Source organism: Argopecten irradians, chromosome 9, assembly GCF_041381155.1.
Source record: "Argopecten irradians isolate NY chromosome 9, Ai_NY, whole genome shotgun sequence".
Lineage (NCBI taxonomy): Eukaryota > Metazoa > Mollusca > Bivalvia > Pectinida > Pectinidae > Argopecten > Argopecten irradians.
The window spans coordinates 8,080,955-8,099,290 of record NC_091142.1 but is presented as its reverse complement, the minus strand read 5'-3'; the positions used below and the strand labels follow the sequence as shown (position 1 = coordinate 8,099,290).

General features: G+C 33.7%; 1 protein-coding gene across 2 annotated transcripts; it reads right to left on the bottom strand.

The window, feature by feature from the left end:
- Nucleotides 1-5,399: 5,399 nt before the first annotated feature.
- LOC138331306 (uncharacterized) lies at nt 5,400-17,767 on the bottom strand. 2 transcript variants are annotated; one of them, XM_069278830.1, is made up of 7 exons: nt 17,490-17,767; nt 16,521-16,746; nt 15,005-15,096; nt 14,083-14,147; nt 13,785-13,907; nt 13,335-13,450; nt 5,400-12,650 (listed from the first exon to the last, which is right to left on the bottom strand). In XM_069278830.1, exons 1-7 carry the CDS (start codon nt 17,495-17,497, stop codon nt 12,354-12,356), a joined length of 927 nt encoding a protein of 308 aa, XP_069134931.1. In that variant the 5' UTR covers nt 17,498-17,767; the 3' UTR covers nt 5,400-12,353. The 2 variants fall into 2 exon arrangements, with proteins under 2 accessions (XP_069134931.1, XP_069134930.1); XM_069278829.1 differs by having other exon boundaries at nt 16,521-16,751; nt 17,490-17,765.
- Nucleotides 17,768-18,336: the final 569 nt, after the last annotated feature.

Sequence of the window (18,336 nt, the reverse complement as noted above, 5' to 3'; positions counted from 1 at the left end):
AAACATCATCATGCTTAGTAGTCATAATATCTGAGATTTCACTGCTAACTTTTGGCCAATAAAATGCTATTCCTTCGTACATGTAGCGTAAATAGAACTAATTTTAAAGTTTATTTATAGTACGGACGAAAATATTCACGTTCAATTATTTCAAAACGAAATTGGTTACATTCGTTGTAAATTAAATTGTCCGACTATACATTGATATGAAAATACTTATCTAATATATATATCTATACCGAAACAGTTTTTAAATTTGGGTAAATGCTATATCTAACTTTAAGCCCCATCAATCAATCAATCATGTTTGAAGGGAGGAAGAGAGGTAAAATATATAGAAATATGGAAATCTGTATGAAAGGCCTTCTGTTGAAGGGACACTTTCAGTATTATGTATAACATATAATATTGAATAAAATTTTATTTTGGGTAAAGAAAAAACTAAAAATTTAAAAAAAAAAAAGAGAAAAAACAACCATCCGAACCTTAATTTTTCTCACTCGTTTAAAATGAACAACATATTCCTTTAATCAAGTTGCTTGACGAATTATCGTTTTTGAACTGAATTATAATTTTGTTAAAATATCCAAATCTGAGTCACGGCTAAGTATTTTAAGACCTTCTGTCTGAATGAAACGCCTTTGTTATTAAAAAATGTCGTATTTTAATGATTTTTTTTATAATTCATGAAATAAATCGAGTTCATAAATATCGTAATTAATGTTGCATCCGTTTTCAATGTTTTACTTCATACAATTCATGCATCAGGCTTTCTAGCAAATATTAGAAACATCTCATATATGAATACACTGTGCCATTGTAAGTGTGACTAAAAGTTGATAGTTAATATGTTATATAAAATGTAGAACACATTAGTCAAAAGAAAATAGAAGACTGTAATTAATGGAATAAACGACGGCCATAATTCATGAAATTTTTATATTTGGACACGTTTATATAACATAATAGCCAGTACTTTATTCACTGCTATCTGAAAATATGCCTTATTTACATGATTTTCTTATTCATATATGCAAACAGAAATAGGTTATACATAATTTTACGGTTTCGTTACCTTTTTCACACAAATAGAATACCTGTATAATGGTTATTCATGTCAGTACTTTCGGAATCAGAATACTACTCACCTGTATGAACCTCAAACCGCTATCAAAGATCGCGATTTCTAGTTCGTGAAAATTTACTTTTTTTCTTATTTTCATTTCTTTACTACTTTTGGGTTTGATCCCCTGACCGAGACACACCAAAGTCTATAATAGTAGTAGTTTCAGCTTCTGCTTAGCGCTCAGCATTAAGGGAGTAGGACGACTGATTCGCCCGTTATCGATATAATGTGACTGGGTGGAGTGGTTTGCTTGGTGTCTTAGGCGGAGATACAGAGATAAAGCACTTTAAAAAGGGCAAGAGTTCCACTTTACAAAAAGGCAAACCATGAATATACCACAGTCTCACAAAACACGCACCCCGCTTTTTATTACACACTACACACCGCATACACATGGGAGGCCGTCCTTACATGACCCTGGCTGTTAATAGGACGTTAATTAATCAAACAAACAAGCAAACAAACAAACGAACAAATATTTTTTCTTTGCGATTTAATTTCGCGTATTCGTGCCTAATACCTTTTTTTAATGTGTCTTCAGTTAAGATATTCTATTTACTAGTAATTGGATTTTTCGCAGCGGCTTATTTTTGCGATTTCTAAACATCTGCGAAATGTGCGAAAATGGCACTTGAAAGAAAGTTTGTTTTCAATGTCTAAATACCAGATCAAATTTTTTGCTGAGAGCTTTCGGTTGTATGATTCAGTAAGTGAGCGCTACAAGGTTCTGATCACGCTATCAAAAAGAGACAAAATCCTCTTATAAACTGCCACGTGTATCACAAGTACAGGTTAACAATATCTCTTAGAAGGTCATTCAAAACCAATAAAGGAATTAGATAGAACCACCAGTCGGTGAGACGAAGCCTAGAGATAGGGCCTGGAGTCATACAGGCGATATACTAGTTATAAAAGTTACACTATACGTAACTATTAACAAGAAGTCAAATTAGTTTCGACCCCGTTATTTTTAGTATTTGTAGATGTAGTTAAAATTAATTTATATCAAAGAATATTTATAATGATTTTTTGATAACTTTGGTACAGCAGTTGTTGAAAGTCGATACTTGTAAACATGCCTTTATTTTTAACTGGTCGCCATAGAAGTTACGATTATTGCCGAAGAGAAGTCGGAAAGTTATGACCCATTCTCGGAAGCGTTCGGACAGACGTAACGTAGTTACATGAACGGTAGTCACATGACGTTCTCGGCAACGCCTTTACAATGTCGGCTAACTTCAGCTTGTTTGACTAAATGGGACCCACCTAGCGATGTTCAATATTATCAAAAATTCCGAATCATTACGCTCATCTTTATTTCGATTTAGTTCTGTCTCTGGATGATTTGCAACAGGATTTTTTTCTCAAAATTCTTTGGAATCATGAAAAAAAAAATAAGACAGATACGGATATCCAGACTTTAACTAAAAAACACCAGTGAATAGAGAATACTGTAGAATTTTTGCTTTTCGCGTCGAGAAAATTTCGAGGTTCTTTGACATCAATTCACGGGGAGATTAGTTTGCGCTTTGTCAATTCAAATAATTATAAATTATAGTGTCATCTTAACGTTGTATTTTCTATGTTATTAGTTGGTATTAGTGTTTGTAGAAATTAGCTCGACAGTACAAAGCGAACTTTGAACCCCCGCGGATAAAAACAAATATACTGTATCAAATATCATCATATCCAAGACAGCTAAGTTTAGACTGTGGTAAAACTTCCCAAGGTTAAAGAGGAGGAATGATTTGGCTAAGGGAAATTAATGATTTGGTGAAGGGTCAGATAAAATGAATGTGTAAAACTAAAGTATATTCAAATGTAGATGAATTGAAAATTCATAGAAATGTTTCGTTCACGATATGTATTCATTGATTAATAAATATCAACTAGGCCTTCCACAGCTCATTTTCATGGCGATGTGTGATGTTTTTTTCCGGTGGTACTTTAGACAAACAAACAAACGCTTATTGTGGTCATTGACCTAGCGGACTTGGCAGGTTTCAATTGAGGCATTGCTGATCTGACACGTCCCTGATAGTCATAAATCACGGCCTAACAGGCAACAACACAACCGCCATCTGTAACATATACACCAGCGGAGAGTACACCCGAGCTGCCATCCATCATCCTCGTGAAATGCACGCGCAAAGTTTTCAACAGAATGATAAGTATGTAATATTAAAGTACATGTGATTCGTAAGGCAGTGAACCTGAGAATATCTTCATTATGGCTTATTAATTACTCAGTACATAATGAACCAAATAAAGTTTTAGTCCACAAAGTTCTTCGAATTGTACGGTGAAGGCGAAATTTAGCTCAAACAATTAAGTGCAACGATTCGATAGTATAATAATGATAAACAGAAAATACGATCAACGCAATTTTTTTTGCGTGACGAGCGCTATAAATAGTACCGCTACAATATGGAAATTAACAGAATTAACAGGGTCTAAACCGGATCCTGTACAAACCGGAAGGGTTTGTGGAATTATATTTCTGTCATAGTAAAATATTGTAGGCCATTCTTTATAAATAAACTTGCCATATTTGGAGCGCAAGATTTTCGCGGCCAAGTGAGCCATATCGATGATGCGAGCCATTGAAATGTGCTTATAAAAATAGACATGAACGTTTGTAAATAAATGATCAGATTATATTAAAAATGTTGGATATTGCTGAATTAATAATCGCAAATTTACTCGACATCATTTTCACCGCTGGGTGTTTAGCACACAACAGTTGATAGGACGGAGTTGTAGCTCTGACATCTGCCGTCCGTCGTTCAGAAAAGGTTACATTTTTCTACAAACCGGACACCTGTATGAAACGAACCAAATTGGACTGGTCACATTAACTTCCGGTTAAGACATGTTATATTGTATAATATTCGTGAAATGTAGAAAAATGGGGAAAAAGTAAGGCGACCATCATATTCAGACATAAATTCATGTCCGGTGGCTCCATGCAATCGTCGCTCTTTATATAAATAGTGTATTATATCTATGATTTTCTTTCATACCTACGGGTGTAATACTGGCTGGTCCAGGGCAATATACTCATGCCGCCTGAGGCTGTATTGCATGGCTACCCATGCAATAAAGCCTCGTGACGTCAGGGCTTCAACAAAATTTTTATCTCCTCTGTAAAATTTTAACATTTTTTCCAACTTGACAGGTTTTACTATAAAAGATGCAAACAACGGAAATTTTGTTGAAAATATCACGTAATTGACTTTCAGCCGTGGATTTTTTCGAATTAATTTCAAAATGGCGGGATATTATAGTTGTAAAATTGCAATAAAACGTCGAGATCTGAAAGAAAAATACTCTTTCATAAGTGGATATGAAGGATAGGGATATTCTAACCTCGGGATCACAAAATGTTGCAAAACCTTCGGCAAGCCTCGGGTTTTACTACATTTTGTGACCCTCGGGTAGAATATCCCTATCATTCATATCCACATATGAAAGAGTCTTATAATATTTATCTGGAATGTCAGTATAGTCCTTGTTGACAACACTACAAAAAGTCCTGACTCCGAGTTCTCGAAACAAACGTGCAGACTTAAGTCAAAACTTAAATTTCCCCGCTTCTTTAATTTGTATGAAAAATAATGACTTTATTCAGTTTGTTTCAAGAAATCTGGGCCAGCTCTCTCAACTTATCAAATAAATATGCACATTTCCACGTGCTGAATGTAGCTGGGACCTTCGTTAAATAATAAAGGAAAAGAACGACGCGTCCAACCCTGATCTGATCAGTACCAGCATATTTGACCAGTATAGACAGGCTTCCTGATTACACAGGTTTTAATTCCTATAATTAAGAGAGGAAAATACTATACAATTAAGCCAGAATAGATCGGAATATGGTTTAGACAAGGGCCGGCTTCGACAGGCTACACTGTATTTGAAGTGTAAGCCACTTTATTCGAATCACAAACTGTGTTGTACTGATTAGTCTAAACTCTTTGCCGAAATCAAGTTTAAAACATCACACTGAAGTATTATATCCGATAATCCGATGAAATTGTGTTTTCAATATACATGTACATATTCTTAAGATAAGCATTCCCGTACAACACCACGGTATTCGCATATAATGAACGTGTAGTGGTATTTTTTCCGACAAAGTATAAATGATTTGCAATAGATAGCATTTGTGGGGAAAATTTGCAAGATAATGAGAGTGATTTCCCTTGGACAAGATTTGAATTTGTTTGCTGGAAAAGGAAGACTGTAGATTTAATAATCTTTTAAACTACAAACGTTTGGTATATACAAGCCAACATGACCTTTTATTTTATTCAAGCTCTTTCAAAAAAGTTTTGAAATTAATACTAAAGAAAATAAACATTGATGTAATGGTATATTTTCAGATTTCCCACACCATAGCAGACAATCACTGCCCAACTCATTTTATCTATACCATTTCATCAACCGTTTTATGATAATTCATATAGTTTTATAATCAAGGCTTTAACATTTGGCATCCACATTGTGTATGGCTCTTCACAAAAAAATGAATATGAAAATAAAATGTACATAAATATTGTTTCTTAAGGAAAATGAAGAAAAACAAAACACTTTACAAAAATAATGCATGAACACACACTAAACAAACACATCAATTATTATGTGAAACTTAAATTTCACACTCCAATATACTGTAAACGTGGGATATATTTGCGAGTGTTTAATTTCGCCAATTACAAAAGTAAACATTTCGTGTCGGTATTATTATTGGGATATATATAACTTCGGGCTTTTGATAATATACATGTATTTCATATATATTCACAAAATCTTACGTGCGGTAGAATTTTTTTGCGATTAAAAGGTTTTCGTGTAATTAGCGAAAATTACCCTCTCTCGTTAATTTACACGTTCACAGTATAGTAAATATATGAGAATTGAAACAATTTCGTAAAATGAAATAAAAAAAAATATGCATTTCAATAACAAAGTACAATTCCATGTTGGTAAACAAATCAGCATTTTAGCATTTTTTTTTACTTTATAAAAAAAACACCCACAGGGACATCTTATAATGAACAGTACCAATTTTAGAGTTAGGAGGAGAGTTACATAAAACCTCAGGAGTGAACAGAGCTAGAACTGTCGTCAGAGTGGATGACTAATACCCCCACTGCACAAAGGTGGGGTTGCAAAATCCGCCTAAGTGCCGATTTTTTTCAAATTTTGCAGTGTTAAAGGTCTAGGTACATAACTACTTTTTATGTGCTGTTTCTTTATTTTGTATGTTTTAAAAAGACATAAAGGGCCTGAAATGATGTTTTCTAAAATTACTTTGGGTATGTGGCAAGGGGACCCCTTGTGTCCATCTTTTGATCATAATTTTTAATTTTTAATTATTTTTGTTAATAAAAGATACTTCATTCTTTATTTCATATCCATTTATAATGATATTTACGAATTGTTTTTACGACAAATTGATTTTGAAGCCAAAAAACCTCAAATTTTTGTCAGGATGAAAATTGATGATATTGGGTTTGCTCGAAATATCTGGCATGTTATCGATTTTGTCCACACTTTTAAACCATTTTAAAAACATGCTATAGGTATAATCTTATAACAGATACTTTTTCAAAAAAAAATGAAATCCGGGAAAATAGCATTTTATAGGCTGAAATGTAGAAAGGGGAATTTTCTAAAAAAATCAATATTTGCCCTAGTTGACCATAAATTTAAAATTGATCATAGACACCATAATAAAACAACAGTTAGTGATAGATTTTTTTGTTACCTAACATATGTACTCTAACATTATTGCATTTCTATTCATGCATCTTCCCTAACAGTACAAAAAAGCCTAACAATTGGATATGCTCTTGGGTGAAACAAATAGTTTCTCTTTTCATATCAGAAATTAAATAATTATTGGAAAGAAATATATTTTCGTCAGCAACTTAAACGCAAAAGATACAAATTAAGATTATCCATCTCTCTTATGTAGATAAAAATTATTTTAAATTGAATTAAAAATGATTAAAGAGGGACACAGAGTTACATTTGATTTTCAAATAAAGTGTGTATAATCTAAAAAATAATACCAGCACCACAAAGGCTACAATCGGAATTTTAGCAATCAGACGGCTTTTATTTCGAAACAATGGCAACAATGTATTTAAAACTGTTACTATCTCATTCGGCATACCCCATAACCCATATGTACCAATTATACTAATATCTAATAATATCTAAATTTCAACCAATCAGAGACCTTCATTTTGTTTCAATGACAACCAATCTTTTAAAAAGGGACTCCATGTTATTCAGCATATTTTATAACCCATATATACCAATTTTCAGTTAAATCTGACAATATCTAAATTTCAACCAATCAGAGGCCTCCATTTTGTTTCCATGGCAACTTATCTTTTTGAAAGTGTTACCATGTTATTCACCATACATTGTAACCTCTATATATCAATTTTCACTTAATTCTGACATCATTTAAATTTCAGCCAATCAGAGGCCTCCGTTTTGTTACCATGGCAACCAATATTTTAAAAGGTGTTACCATGATATTAAGCATAAAAAATTATTACTGTACACTGATTTTCACTTATATCGGACTCTGGAATCATAAACTGGAAATGTATAACTAGGTATACTAACAAAAAACTGATCCGTTGCTACATCCACTCTCTATTTTGAAGTCACTCAAAAACAGTTTTCCCGGATTTTAATTTTGAACCTAATTTACACATTGACAGAAAATGTCATGGGAGTATTTTTAAATGGGGGTAAAAGTGTGGACAAAACCAGTAACAGGATGAAATGAGATGACAAAGAGCAATGTTTCGTTTTCATTTTTTCCAAAAAGTGTTACTTTTTCGTAAAAAATATTATTTCAAACAAAATTTTCCGTTAAAAATCTAAAAGAAATGACTTAAATATGAAGTATACGATCTACTCAAATGATTTATGAATAAATATTTTAGAATACTTAACAAAGGCCAACCTTTTTTGACATGTTTGTGCAGCTAGTTTTAATAAAAATGACTACAAAGAATTCAGGCCCTTTGGGACTTTTTAAAATCTCAAAAGGAAAAAGAGGTGTCATTTTAAAGGGACAACTAGTAGTACTTTCAATATGCAAAGTTTCAAGAAAATTGGGCTGTGGGCAGTTTCTATGGAATGTTTAACATTAGCTTGAACACCACCTTTAGTAATAACTCCATTAGTAGGGGACATTGCAGAACCCTATATAGTTTACTCAACTCTCCTTCATGTCAGCGTTCTCTGTACCAAATTTATCAAAATCAAGTCAAGAAGTTCATGAGGAATAAGCTGGACAATGTTGTGTCTACAGACAGACGGACGGACGGACAACCCGATTCCAGTATACTCCCTTAACTTCGTCGCGGGGTATACTAACATAATTCAGTATGTGTGAACAAACCTACATTCAACACGTTATTGCATATCGTGTATATAATTCTAACCAGACACACACAGCTCTCAGACAGTATTAATACGTTTCCATAAAATTTATCATAAATACATTTAGGGGAAAATAGATAAAATTATATGCAATTGAAAGTATATCCTTAAAGCCCCAACACCTTTTAATATTTTTTTAATGTGAATGTAAAAGATTAATAAGTTTGTAGAGTCGCAAAAGTTATTAGCATACCGTTAATACAGCACTCATCATCACCTTCCGAGCAATTTTGTTAAAATGAATCAAATGCTAGTTTTCATAAAGCGAGTCGCCTCGTGTTTTCCCCCGTTGTGGCATTGCCCTAATTATCGCGTGTTGGTTGTCTATCACAGCGCCAGACATAAAAACAGTGAAATAAATCTTCACTGTTAAAAAAGATTACGCAGGAAATCTTGCAATTGTGTGGTATTGTAGCCTCATCTTAGATCATCCATTATATTTTCGGTGACCGCCTTATATCCCTACGGCCCAATAGTCCGAAGGCCCGTTGGTCCGAAGGCCCATTAGTCCTAAGGCCCGTTAGTCCGAAGGCCCAATAGTCCGAAGGCCCGTTAGTCCGAAAACAGATTATATAACTGGAATTTATATGCGAACATTTCTCGAAATGAAACAAACGTTTATTACAATTTTCGACGCAAAAGTGCTAAGGTCTACTTATTATATATAATTACATGTATGTGACTCTATATATTTGATACGAAAAATGATAATAAACAAACGAAATGTTGCGAATTTAAAAAAAGAGCATAATCTTAAAATACGTGAACGGATCTGATATTAAAGAGTATATGCATTTTATCATCCTCGACACTCCAGGGGTTTCGATCACTTACGATCTCTACACCCCTGGACTATATCATAGTGAAATTGAAGGCAGCTCAGCGGAAAACATTTGACCAATCACAGACCAGCAAAGATTTCCTTTGAAGACTACAGAGAGAGCGACGCCCAACTTCAAAGCCACGCCGTCAACCACAGTGTACCGTTATACGGCTCTTTTGATGGGGATTTACATCAAAGGACTAAATTACCTGTTTTCTTCTGTTGCATCCAGTTTTACGATGACATAGTCCAGGGGTGTAGAGATCATAAGTGATCGGAACCCCTGGAGTATCGAGGATGGCATTTTATACGTACAATGCAATCCGGTTTAAAATCTCCCCCAAAATATCATATGCGGGCCATTTCCGTCATTAAGGGTAGAATAAACAAGTCGAAGAAAGCGGAAGGAAACGCAAAAATATGTCTTTAAACACATGTACATATTGTATAATATAACGACGTTTACATGTATAATAAAGATCATTTTTTCGGTAAGATTTGATTATATGATTCATTTATTCATGGAGCAACGTTAATTCTAATGCAATCAAATTACAGTGTACATAAGGCTTACAATCGTACATCTTAAAGCTTGTATGTTTGTAAGATAATTCATCGAACGTATGCTTGTGAGATATCTTATTAAGGATTAACTTGAATAGATATATTATGTTATGGAGATTAACACAAAAATCTTAGTGTACTCTAAATAAACCGCGAAGCGGTTTATGATGAGAGTACAATCAGATTTTAATGTTATATCTCTATAACATAAAAAAAATTATTCAAATTAATACGTATAATTCAATTTATTTAAGATAATCTCTTCAATACTCAAAATTTATTTTGGGACTCTTTTGTCTATGAAATCATTACGCCGTCATCTCAGCCAATCAGAAGCAACGTCACAAACGGCGACGCCATTTTTTCCTTTATGGGCTGATAAAGTGAATTTTCAAGCCAATGAAAATGCTCGTAACAAGCAAAATTGAATTATTGAAATATAACATATTAACTTTTTTATTACCATTTTTCCCCCTTTTGATGTAATTTTGACCTTGCAATGCTCCATGAAGAAACTTAGAAATTGCGGAAAAATGTTTTCGTGAAAATACAACTGGTACGTTGATTATAACAACTATATAACTTGCAATATTTACTAATTTTCGGACTAACGGGCCTTCGGACTATTGGGCCTTCGGACTAAAGGGCCTTAGGACTATTAGACCTTCGGACTAACGGGCTTTCGGACTATTAGGCTGTAGGGATATAAGGGTGTCACCATATTTTCTTATGGCTTTTTAAGAGTTGTGGGCCTTTATATGAAATATCATTGTAAAAAGTATCTACATGTTACTTTTATCTAGCACTAAACAGTAGAACAATAGTTGAAATAACTATGAAATGACAAATCGTCCATTCATTAAATGTTTGTGTATTGTATAAACAAAATGTATTTTCAAAACAACGACGATAAAACTAAATTAGATACTAGTAATGGAGATTTTTCTAGTACTACTAGAAAAAAATTGATAGTAAAATTTCAGTACGATCAAATAAAGACGTGACATTATCAGTTCCTAATTCTTCATGTAGATACAACTTAAAATTAATGGTATAGATTCCCATGGGAGTAATATGTCGTGTCTAGGAGTACAGAAAGATGGACAATTTTATCTCAGCATAAAAACACTGAGTCAACCATCTACATAAATAGTTTAAGTTCACTTGATGTTTTAGTTCTAAAATTAACGAATCTGAAGAGTTTTCAACTTACGGTATCAGTCACCATTTGACTCAATTCCATCACAAATGCAGACCATAGAAATAATCGATTGTTTATAAAGGCCCACCACCTTCCCGGAGCAAAACATAAAGGTTTCTTAAAAAACATTAATAACATCAGAAAATATATACCGATGGCCTAAGATGAGGTTACAACACCAAACATATGCTAGATTTCCTGCGTAATTTATGATAACAGTGGAGAGTCATTTCGCCGTTTTGCCGTCTGGCGCAGAGATAGTCAACTACCGCGCGGTGTTTAGGACGACGGCGGGAAACATAAAACGACCCGCGTTATGAAAATTAACATTTTATTTATTTTAATAAATTGTTCAGAATGTGATGATACGTGTAGTATTATCGGTAAGTTAATAACTTTTGTGACTCTACAAAATTATCGATCTCGTTTTTCATTCCCATTTTAAAAATTAAAAGCCGTTTCAGAAAGGTAGTGGCCCTTTAACATTAAGTTTTTTACACGAATTACAAATATGTTGGTTTTGGTAATTACAATATAATATTGTAATGTGTAAGGTAAAGGTTTATTAATGGATTAAAACAAAGTCCTTCTACCAACATCTGCTTCTATGGCGAGGTAAATATATTTTAGTAGTTTGGATGTCAGGAGGGATATTATTTGAATTATATAGCGTAAACGTGACCAATGCAGCCATTTTGAATTTTGATATAGCTTCAAAACTATAACTGTGATATTAATTGTCCTAAAAATCTCTGTAAAGACATTGGATATTGTTTAAATTTTGACCCCTATAGGGATCATGCATGGTGGTCACCTTAGATTTACATCGTAATATTACACATTTACATAATAGGAGGCAGAGACCATAGATGGCTTCGGTTTTAGAGAAGGCAACTGAGCGTATGATTTTGGTTTTAATGGACAATTACTTTCTCAGTTTCTGCGAGGGTTATGGATACTAGAGAGGATAGGATAGCAATACAAAGTCCAAAACTGTCTTAAATATACATGTACATGTAGACTTAGCCACTCACAGATGGCGTTACAAAAAAATTACGTCAAGAAAAAAGTCGAAGACTGTTTTATGATCCAGTGGCCAGGAATCGAAAATAAATCACAAGGTTTTCAGGAGATAGACGTTTTCAGGAGAACCAAATGCTCCTAGCCTATTCTTCTGAAAGTCGCCACAGGTAAAACACATTTACTGCAAGTATTCGTAATACCCGCCACGGACTATAGTTACCATTGAATCCGGGAACGGAGTTTCCTCTATTCACATCGAATAGGTTTACTGACAGTCCAATGAACATGAAAACCACAGCAAATTTCATCAGGAATAGGGATCGCCAGAATCGCTGCTCTTCCTTGTCAGCCTGATTGATTGATTGAGGGGGCTTAACGTTCCTGATCCGGTTATCACCGAGCATAGGAAACTCCTGGTCACCATAGACTGGGGATTCTTCCTGAGACAGAAATGTGTTACTTTATTAGATTGCCCAAAAATCAAGAAAAACACGTCAGAACATTTTAGTAACACAATGTTAAACCCACGTTTGATACTCAATAGGTCATATGCCTAATTAAATTTGTAGTTTCAAAATCAGTACCGTAACTGTTTTTATTTTGAGAATATGATTCTATCGTTTCAGGACATTTGTTATGACACTTATTTCATATTCGGTTTGTTAGTTTGCGTAAAAGACCTAATATGACCACATTTGCTCTTATATCTTGGGAATCGAACATCAGACATAAGAGTTTTACCCAATTACTTGTTATTGATATTGTTATTTGAAACTATTTCATCAATTAAATCTAGCTGTAAGCATTCTTCAGAGAAAATACATTATTGTAATAACAAAAGAGAGATCATTTAATACAGAGGATATTGTTGTGGTAACAATAGAAACTATAACAGAATAAAATAAATAAAAAATAATTAGCTATTATTTACTTATCTTATACATCATAGATATGTATTTACTAAACTAATAAATATTCAAATTGTTTTAAAGACAACCTATCGTCGAGGTTATTCGTATTGTGTATAATTAATATTAAATGATTGATGCGAATTTGTAAAATTTGAAATTGTGATGATATTAAGCAATAATAAAAACAACACATTAAATCTAAATAGGTCTTACCTTATCCCAGGGATTTTGGGTGATTTTGTAAGTAATGTAAACTATACAGCAGACTCTAACAACTAACTTGAGCCGAAAATCACGCTGAAGGAACGCACTCCAATAATGCCAGAACTCTGAATACATAGAAAAAACAAAATTTCAAATTAATAAACAAAACGTAAATCAATATATAAATCATTTATTAAAACTGTTTGATATATAATCCAAATTACAGAATAGTTTTTAAATTTTGCGATTTACTATTTGTAATTTATTCGTGGGGGTTAATTTTCACGAATCACCCATTAGCCGTAGGAAAATTTGATTTATTGATTTATATAAATCTATCACTTTTGAAAAAAATCGCGAGGTATAAAATTTCGGGAATGTGGTGAAATCGGCGAATCAAGCGAAATTAAAAGCCCACGAATATAAGTAACTTTACAGTAGATGATAACACCAAATTACTGTCATGTTGAGTATGAATATCCATGGCGTGCGTCACTGCCAGAGCATTTGTACTTTCACTCTTCATGGCATACACCAATGCAACAGAGCAAAGACTGGAGAAAGCAGCATCACTTAGGATACCTGGAAAGGGCATCAAAAACAAAGAACATTCGTGGTTTTAAGCAGAAACGAGACACCAGAAATTCAACTGTTTTTGCGATCATATGGATGTTTCGCGAAATCCCGAAATTATCATCAGCACGAAAATAATCGACATTATAGCATTGGAAGGCAAATAAGATGATATTAACCCTACCTTTCTCCGACATCAACATTATACAGTGTACAGTCAAGCACAGAACATGTACGAGGGACAGCAGACTGTGCCAATTATACAGAAATAAGGTATTACAAAAATACTACGTAAACAATTTTTTACAATTCATGCATTATTTACAATCTATAACTCATAACTATTAAAGATGCTCCACCGCTGACAAATGATATTTTTTCACTATCAAAAACAAAAGCAGACGATTTAGTATTTTTCTTGAGTTTCAAAAGTTACTTACTTTACACCATTACCACCATTGAAAAGTTTGACCTTCTAATTTTACTTCAAGTTAAAAATATGAAAAATAATTAATTGCATCCCGAAAAAATTCCGTGTCACTATATCATATGTAGAATGAAGTACTGATTGCGCTTGCACCAAAAACGAAACAAATCATTTTAGATTATTTTTTGTGTTAATTAGACATATATCTATACGAATAAACACCAATTATTGCTCAAATGATTAATATCATTTATGCTCTGTCGGCGGTGGAGCATCTTTAAAAGTAAATATTAAGATATTTTATCTTGCAAGATAAGTTTATTCATATTTCACGATCTCTACACCCCTGGACTATCTCATAATGAAACTGAAGGCAGCTCAGGGGAAAAAAACTGAACCAATCACATGCCTACAAAGATTTCCTTTGAAGAGTACAGAGAGAGCGACGCCAAATTTCAAAGCCACACAATCAACCACATTGTATCGCTTTACGGCTCTTTTGATGTACATGTACATCAAACAAATAAGTTACCTGCTCTGTTGTCTCAGGTTTTACAACGAGATAGTCCAGGGGTGTAGAGACTGCAAGTGATCGGAACCCATTGAGTATCGAGGATGATTTCAGCACCGCGAAATAATTGAAATTATACCTTGAATGTATACAAATTGTTATCCTCACCTTTGCTGCTCAGAAGATCCCTCCTTGGAAATAGTCACCCACAGTGACGCTGTAAGTGTATACCATAGCAACGCGGAACATATCACTAAAACCTGAAACAAACCTCTATCGATTGTTATATATGCATAGTTCAGGTCAACACTAAATACGTTATAGAAACGTTCATGATTTTCGGATTTCGACACGGACGGTATGTAACGATGATATCATAATTAAAAGAGTAGAACTATCAAGCGCTTCGATTTGTACAGTATTACTCGGGAAATATTTTGAAAGGTTTTTAAATTTCTGTAAATTAACTAATTTTAGTTGTGCCTTAATTTCGCGTTTTAGAGAAAAAAAAAGTAAAATCTAAGATAAATTCAAATGATATTTTCACGGCGAGTAATTATTTCGCGATCTAGACTTTCGTGGTTATAATTTCACAGCATTTCCTTGTCCTCTTCGACATATGCGGAATTCAATAGCACACGAAAAATAAAGCTGGCTAAACTATATGTAATTATGGTCGGTATAAAAGAGGGTATCCATGTACAGTGTAACACGTCATATTATACCTCACATTATATTTTTTCATTGGATTAAACTTGCCACCATGCCATTGAATAAGTTAGATATTTCAAAGGAATAAGAAGGTGTAGTAATAACCCCAGGTAAATTGGTTAAATAACACCTTGGAAGCTCCGAACGAGGCCGAAAATGATCGTTGTTTGTACCTTCAAGCAAGAATAACAACGATGTTGCTGAAAGCCTTTACCCGACAAAGATTCTGCAAAACCAAGCAATCTACATAATGAGATAAATACGGTATAAAGCTTGTATATCAATAATCCGAATTAAAGGGCCTAATTAAACTCAAAGTAAAATAAAAAATCATTTCTATGAAATATATATTCAGCCACTATAGGGCCTTCTTCAGTCCAAAATAGCACTAACCTTCTACAAAATGTGCTATACAGTTATTAACGGCTTATGTCACGCGGGAAAGCGTGATGTTCATCTCCACTGACTACAGTCCGACACATTTTGCAACATTGTTAGTAAATATATTTACGATTTATTTTTACTCTTGTTAATGTGGAATATAACAAACATGGATTTATTTTAGATTTATTAAATATAATAAAATAATCATGATCATGTGTGTCGAGATACAATTAAGATTGTCCCCGTGGAAAGATTAATTTTCTCTTGGGATTCCCCACCGAAAAAATAACTTTCCGTGGACATGATTCTAAATGTATTCATCCAAAAAGGGCCAAAAATGTATATTGTATAAATTGACCCTTAAACCTTAATCAACTTTTCAATTATAAACCCTAATATTGAAGGTTTACAAAACGTTACAGGTAGAACAACAGAACCACAAGATAAATATATGTAAATTATGAATCAGGGATTTATCATTTCACATGACCAAAAGAAATCAATTTATAAGTAAATATTAATTGGCATCAAATATTATGATATAATGATGTAATTATATTATGTAATATTGATGTGAAGCATTATTTACCTTCGAAACAAGAAAATACATGTAGTTCCCCTTCATTTTTTCCTTGATTGTGCGGTTGACATGCATCATATGATTTAGAAGAAGTGGAAATTCAGCCATCTGGAATCCAAACTCTGATACCCAAAGGAATATTTCGTAAAACCTTACTACTTCGATTGGAATCAGGCTGACAGCTACAAACGACAGTCCCAGGCAAAGGAACCTGATGTAGAGGTACGGCAACATCCTATACTGAACCAGAAGTTATGAAGGCAGTTATTTCATACCTAATAATAATATATGGGGTACTATAACCTTACATGATTTTAGATTTCCAAAATCCAACACGAACTTTGAACATGCTGTGGAACATCTTGGCGAAGATTGGTGAGATCTTATGTCACAGCAAGAAGAAACTCTAAAAAATGTTATGGAAATAACCTATCTAAACTGTTAAGATATATAATCTGTTATGGTGTATGACATTGAAAAACTGTCATCTACAAGAAACTCATATAGCATTGAATTGGGGTATCATATCTAATATGGCAAATAGACAGTTGTTGATATCGGCCGCTTTGGTCGATGTGACTTATACCACATCCTCGATATTCCAGGGGTTACTATCACTGACGTAATATCCACCCCTGGATTATCTCATAGTAAATGGAGGCAACAGAAGACACATGTACAGATGTACATCAAAAGAATTGAATATTGACTGTGTTGCTTTGAGGTTGGGCCTTTCTCTTCCCCCCGCCCTACCCTACCCCCCCCCTTCTCTCTCTATGTATGTAGTCTTTAAAGGAAGTCTCTTGCTGGCCTGTGATTGGTCATTTTTTTCTGCTAAACTGCCTCCAGTTTTACTATGAGATAGTCCATGAGTTGATATAACGTCAGTGATAGTAACCCCTAGAGTATCGCGGATGGTTATAAGATAGACTTAACATTTACATGACACACTTAATTTAAACAAACACTGGTTCTTACCAAAACATTCGGTACTAATCGGCAGCAGATTGCATACGTGTACAGGAGAAACGACATATATATTGTTAGATCTACACCGAACATTAGGCACACGACCGGCATTAACACTGCACACAGGAAAAACAAAAAATCCACAAATAACTCAATATTGCTCCTCATTGTGCAAAAGTCAAATAAGCAGAAGAAATAATTATGATTCGACTTGTTGTAGTGCATGCAAGCGTCTGTGTGATCAATGCAAATTCGGGAAAGTCCCTTAATGGGAATATCCTTGAGGCAATTCTAAAGTTAGTAGTAGTGTATATTTAACGTTAAACTGTTTAACCTGTAGCAACAGTCGCTATCAAAGCGTGTCGGCATAGACATATAATTATAATATGCCATATATGTGTAAGATTTGTGCACCTAAGCTGAAGCCGGAATTACTGTCCTGGGCTTGTTTATTTTATTAGTTTAATGTCCTATTAACAGACAGGGTCATTTAAGTATGGCCTCCTTAGTGTGCAAAGTATTGCGTTGTCTGAATACAAAGGCTCGGGAATTGTACAAAACATTGAAATTTCATCGAGTACAAAATAATATTGGTTATATTATTTTATCATATGACTTCCATGTTTTCACTTTCAATAAAGCCATTTCATAAACACGTGTAATATAACCTATCGATGAAAACATATTTCAGTCCTGCATGACGACAACCGTGAATAACTGTTTGTGAATGCGTTTTCGCGCTTTGAACGTCAATTCGTTAAACATTTTTTAAAGTTTAACGCATTAAATGTTGCAATTATATTTTCAACGTGTTAAAGTTGAAAAACTAAGCTAACCAATCAGAGACGTTGTTTCA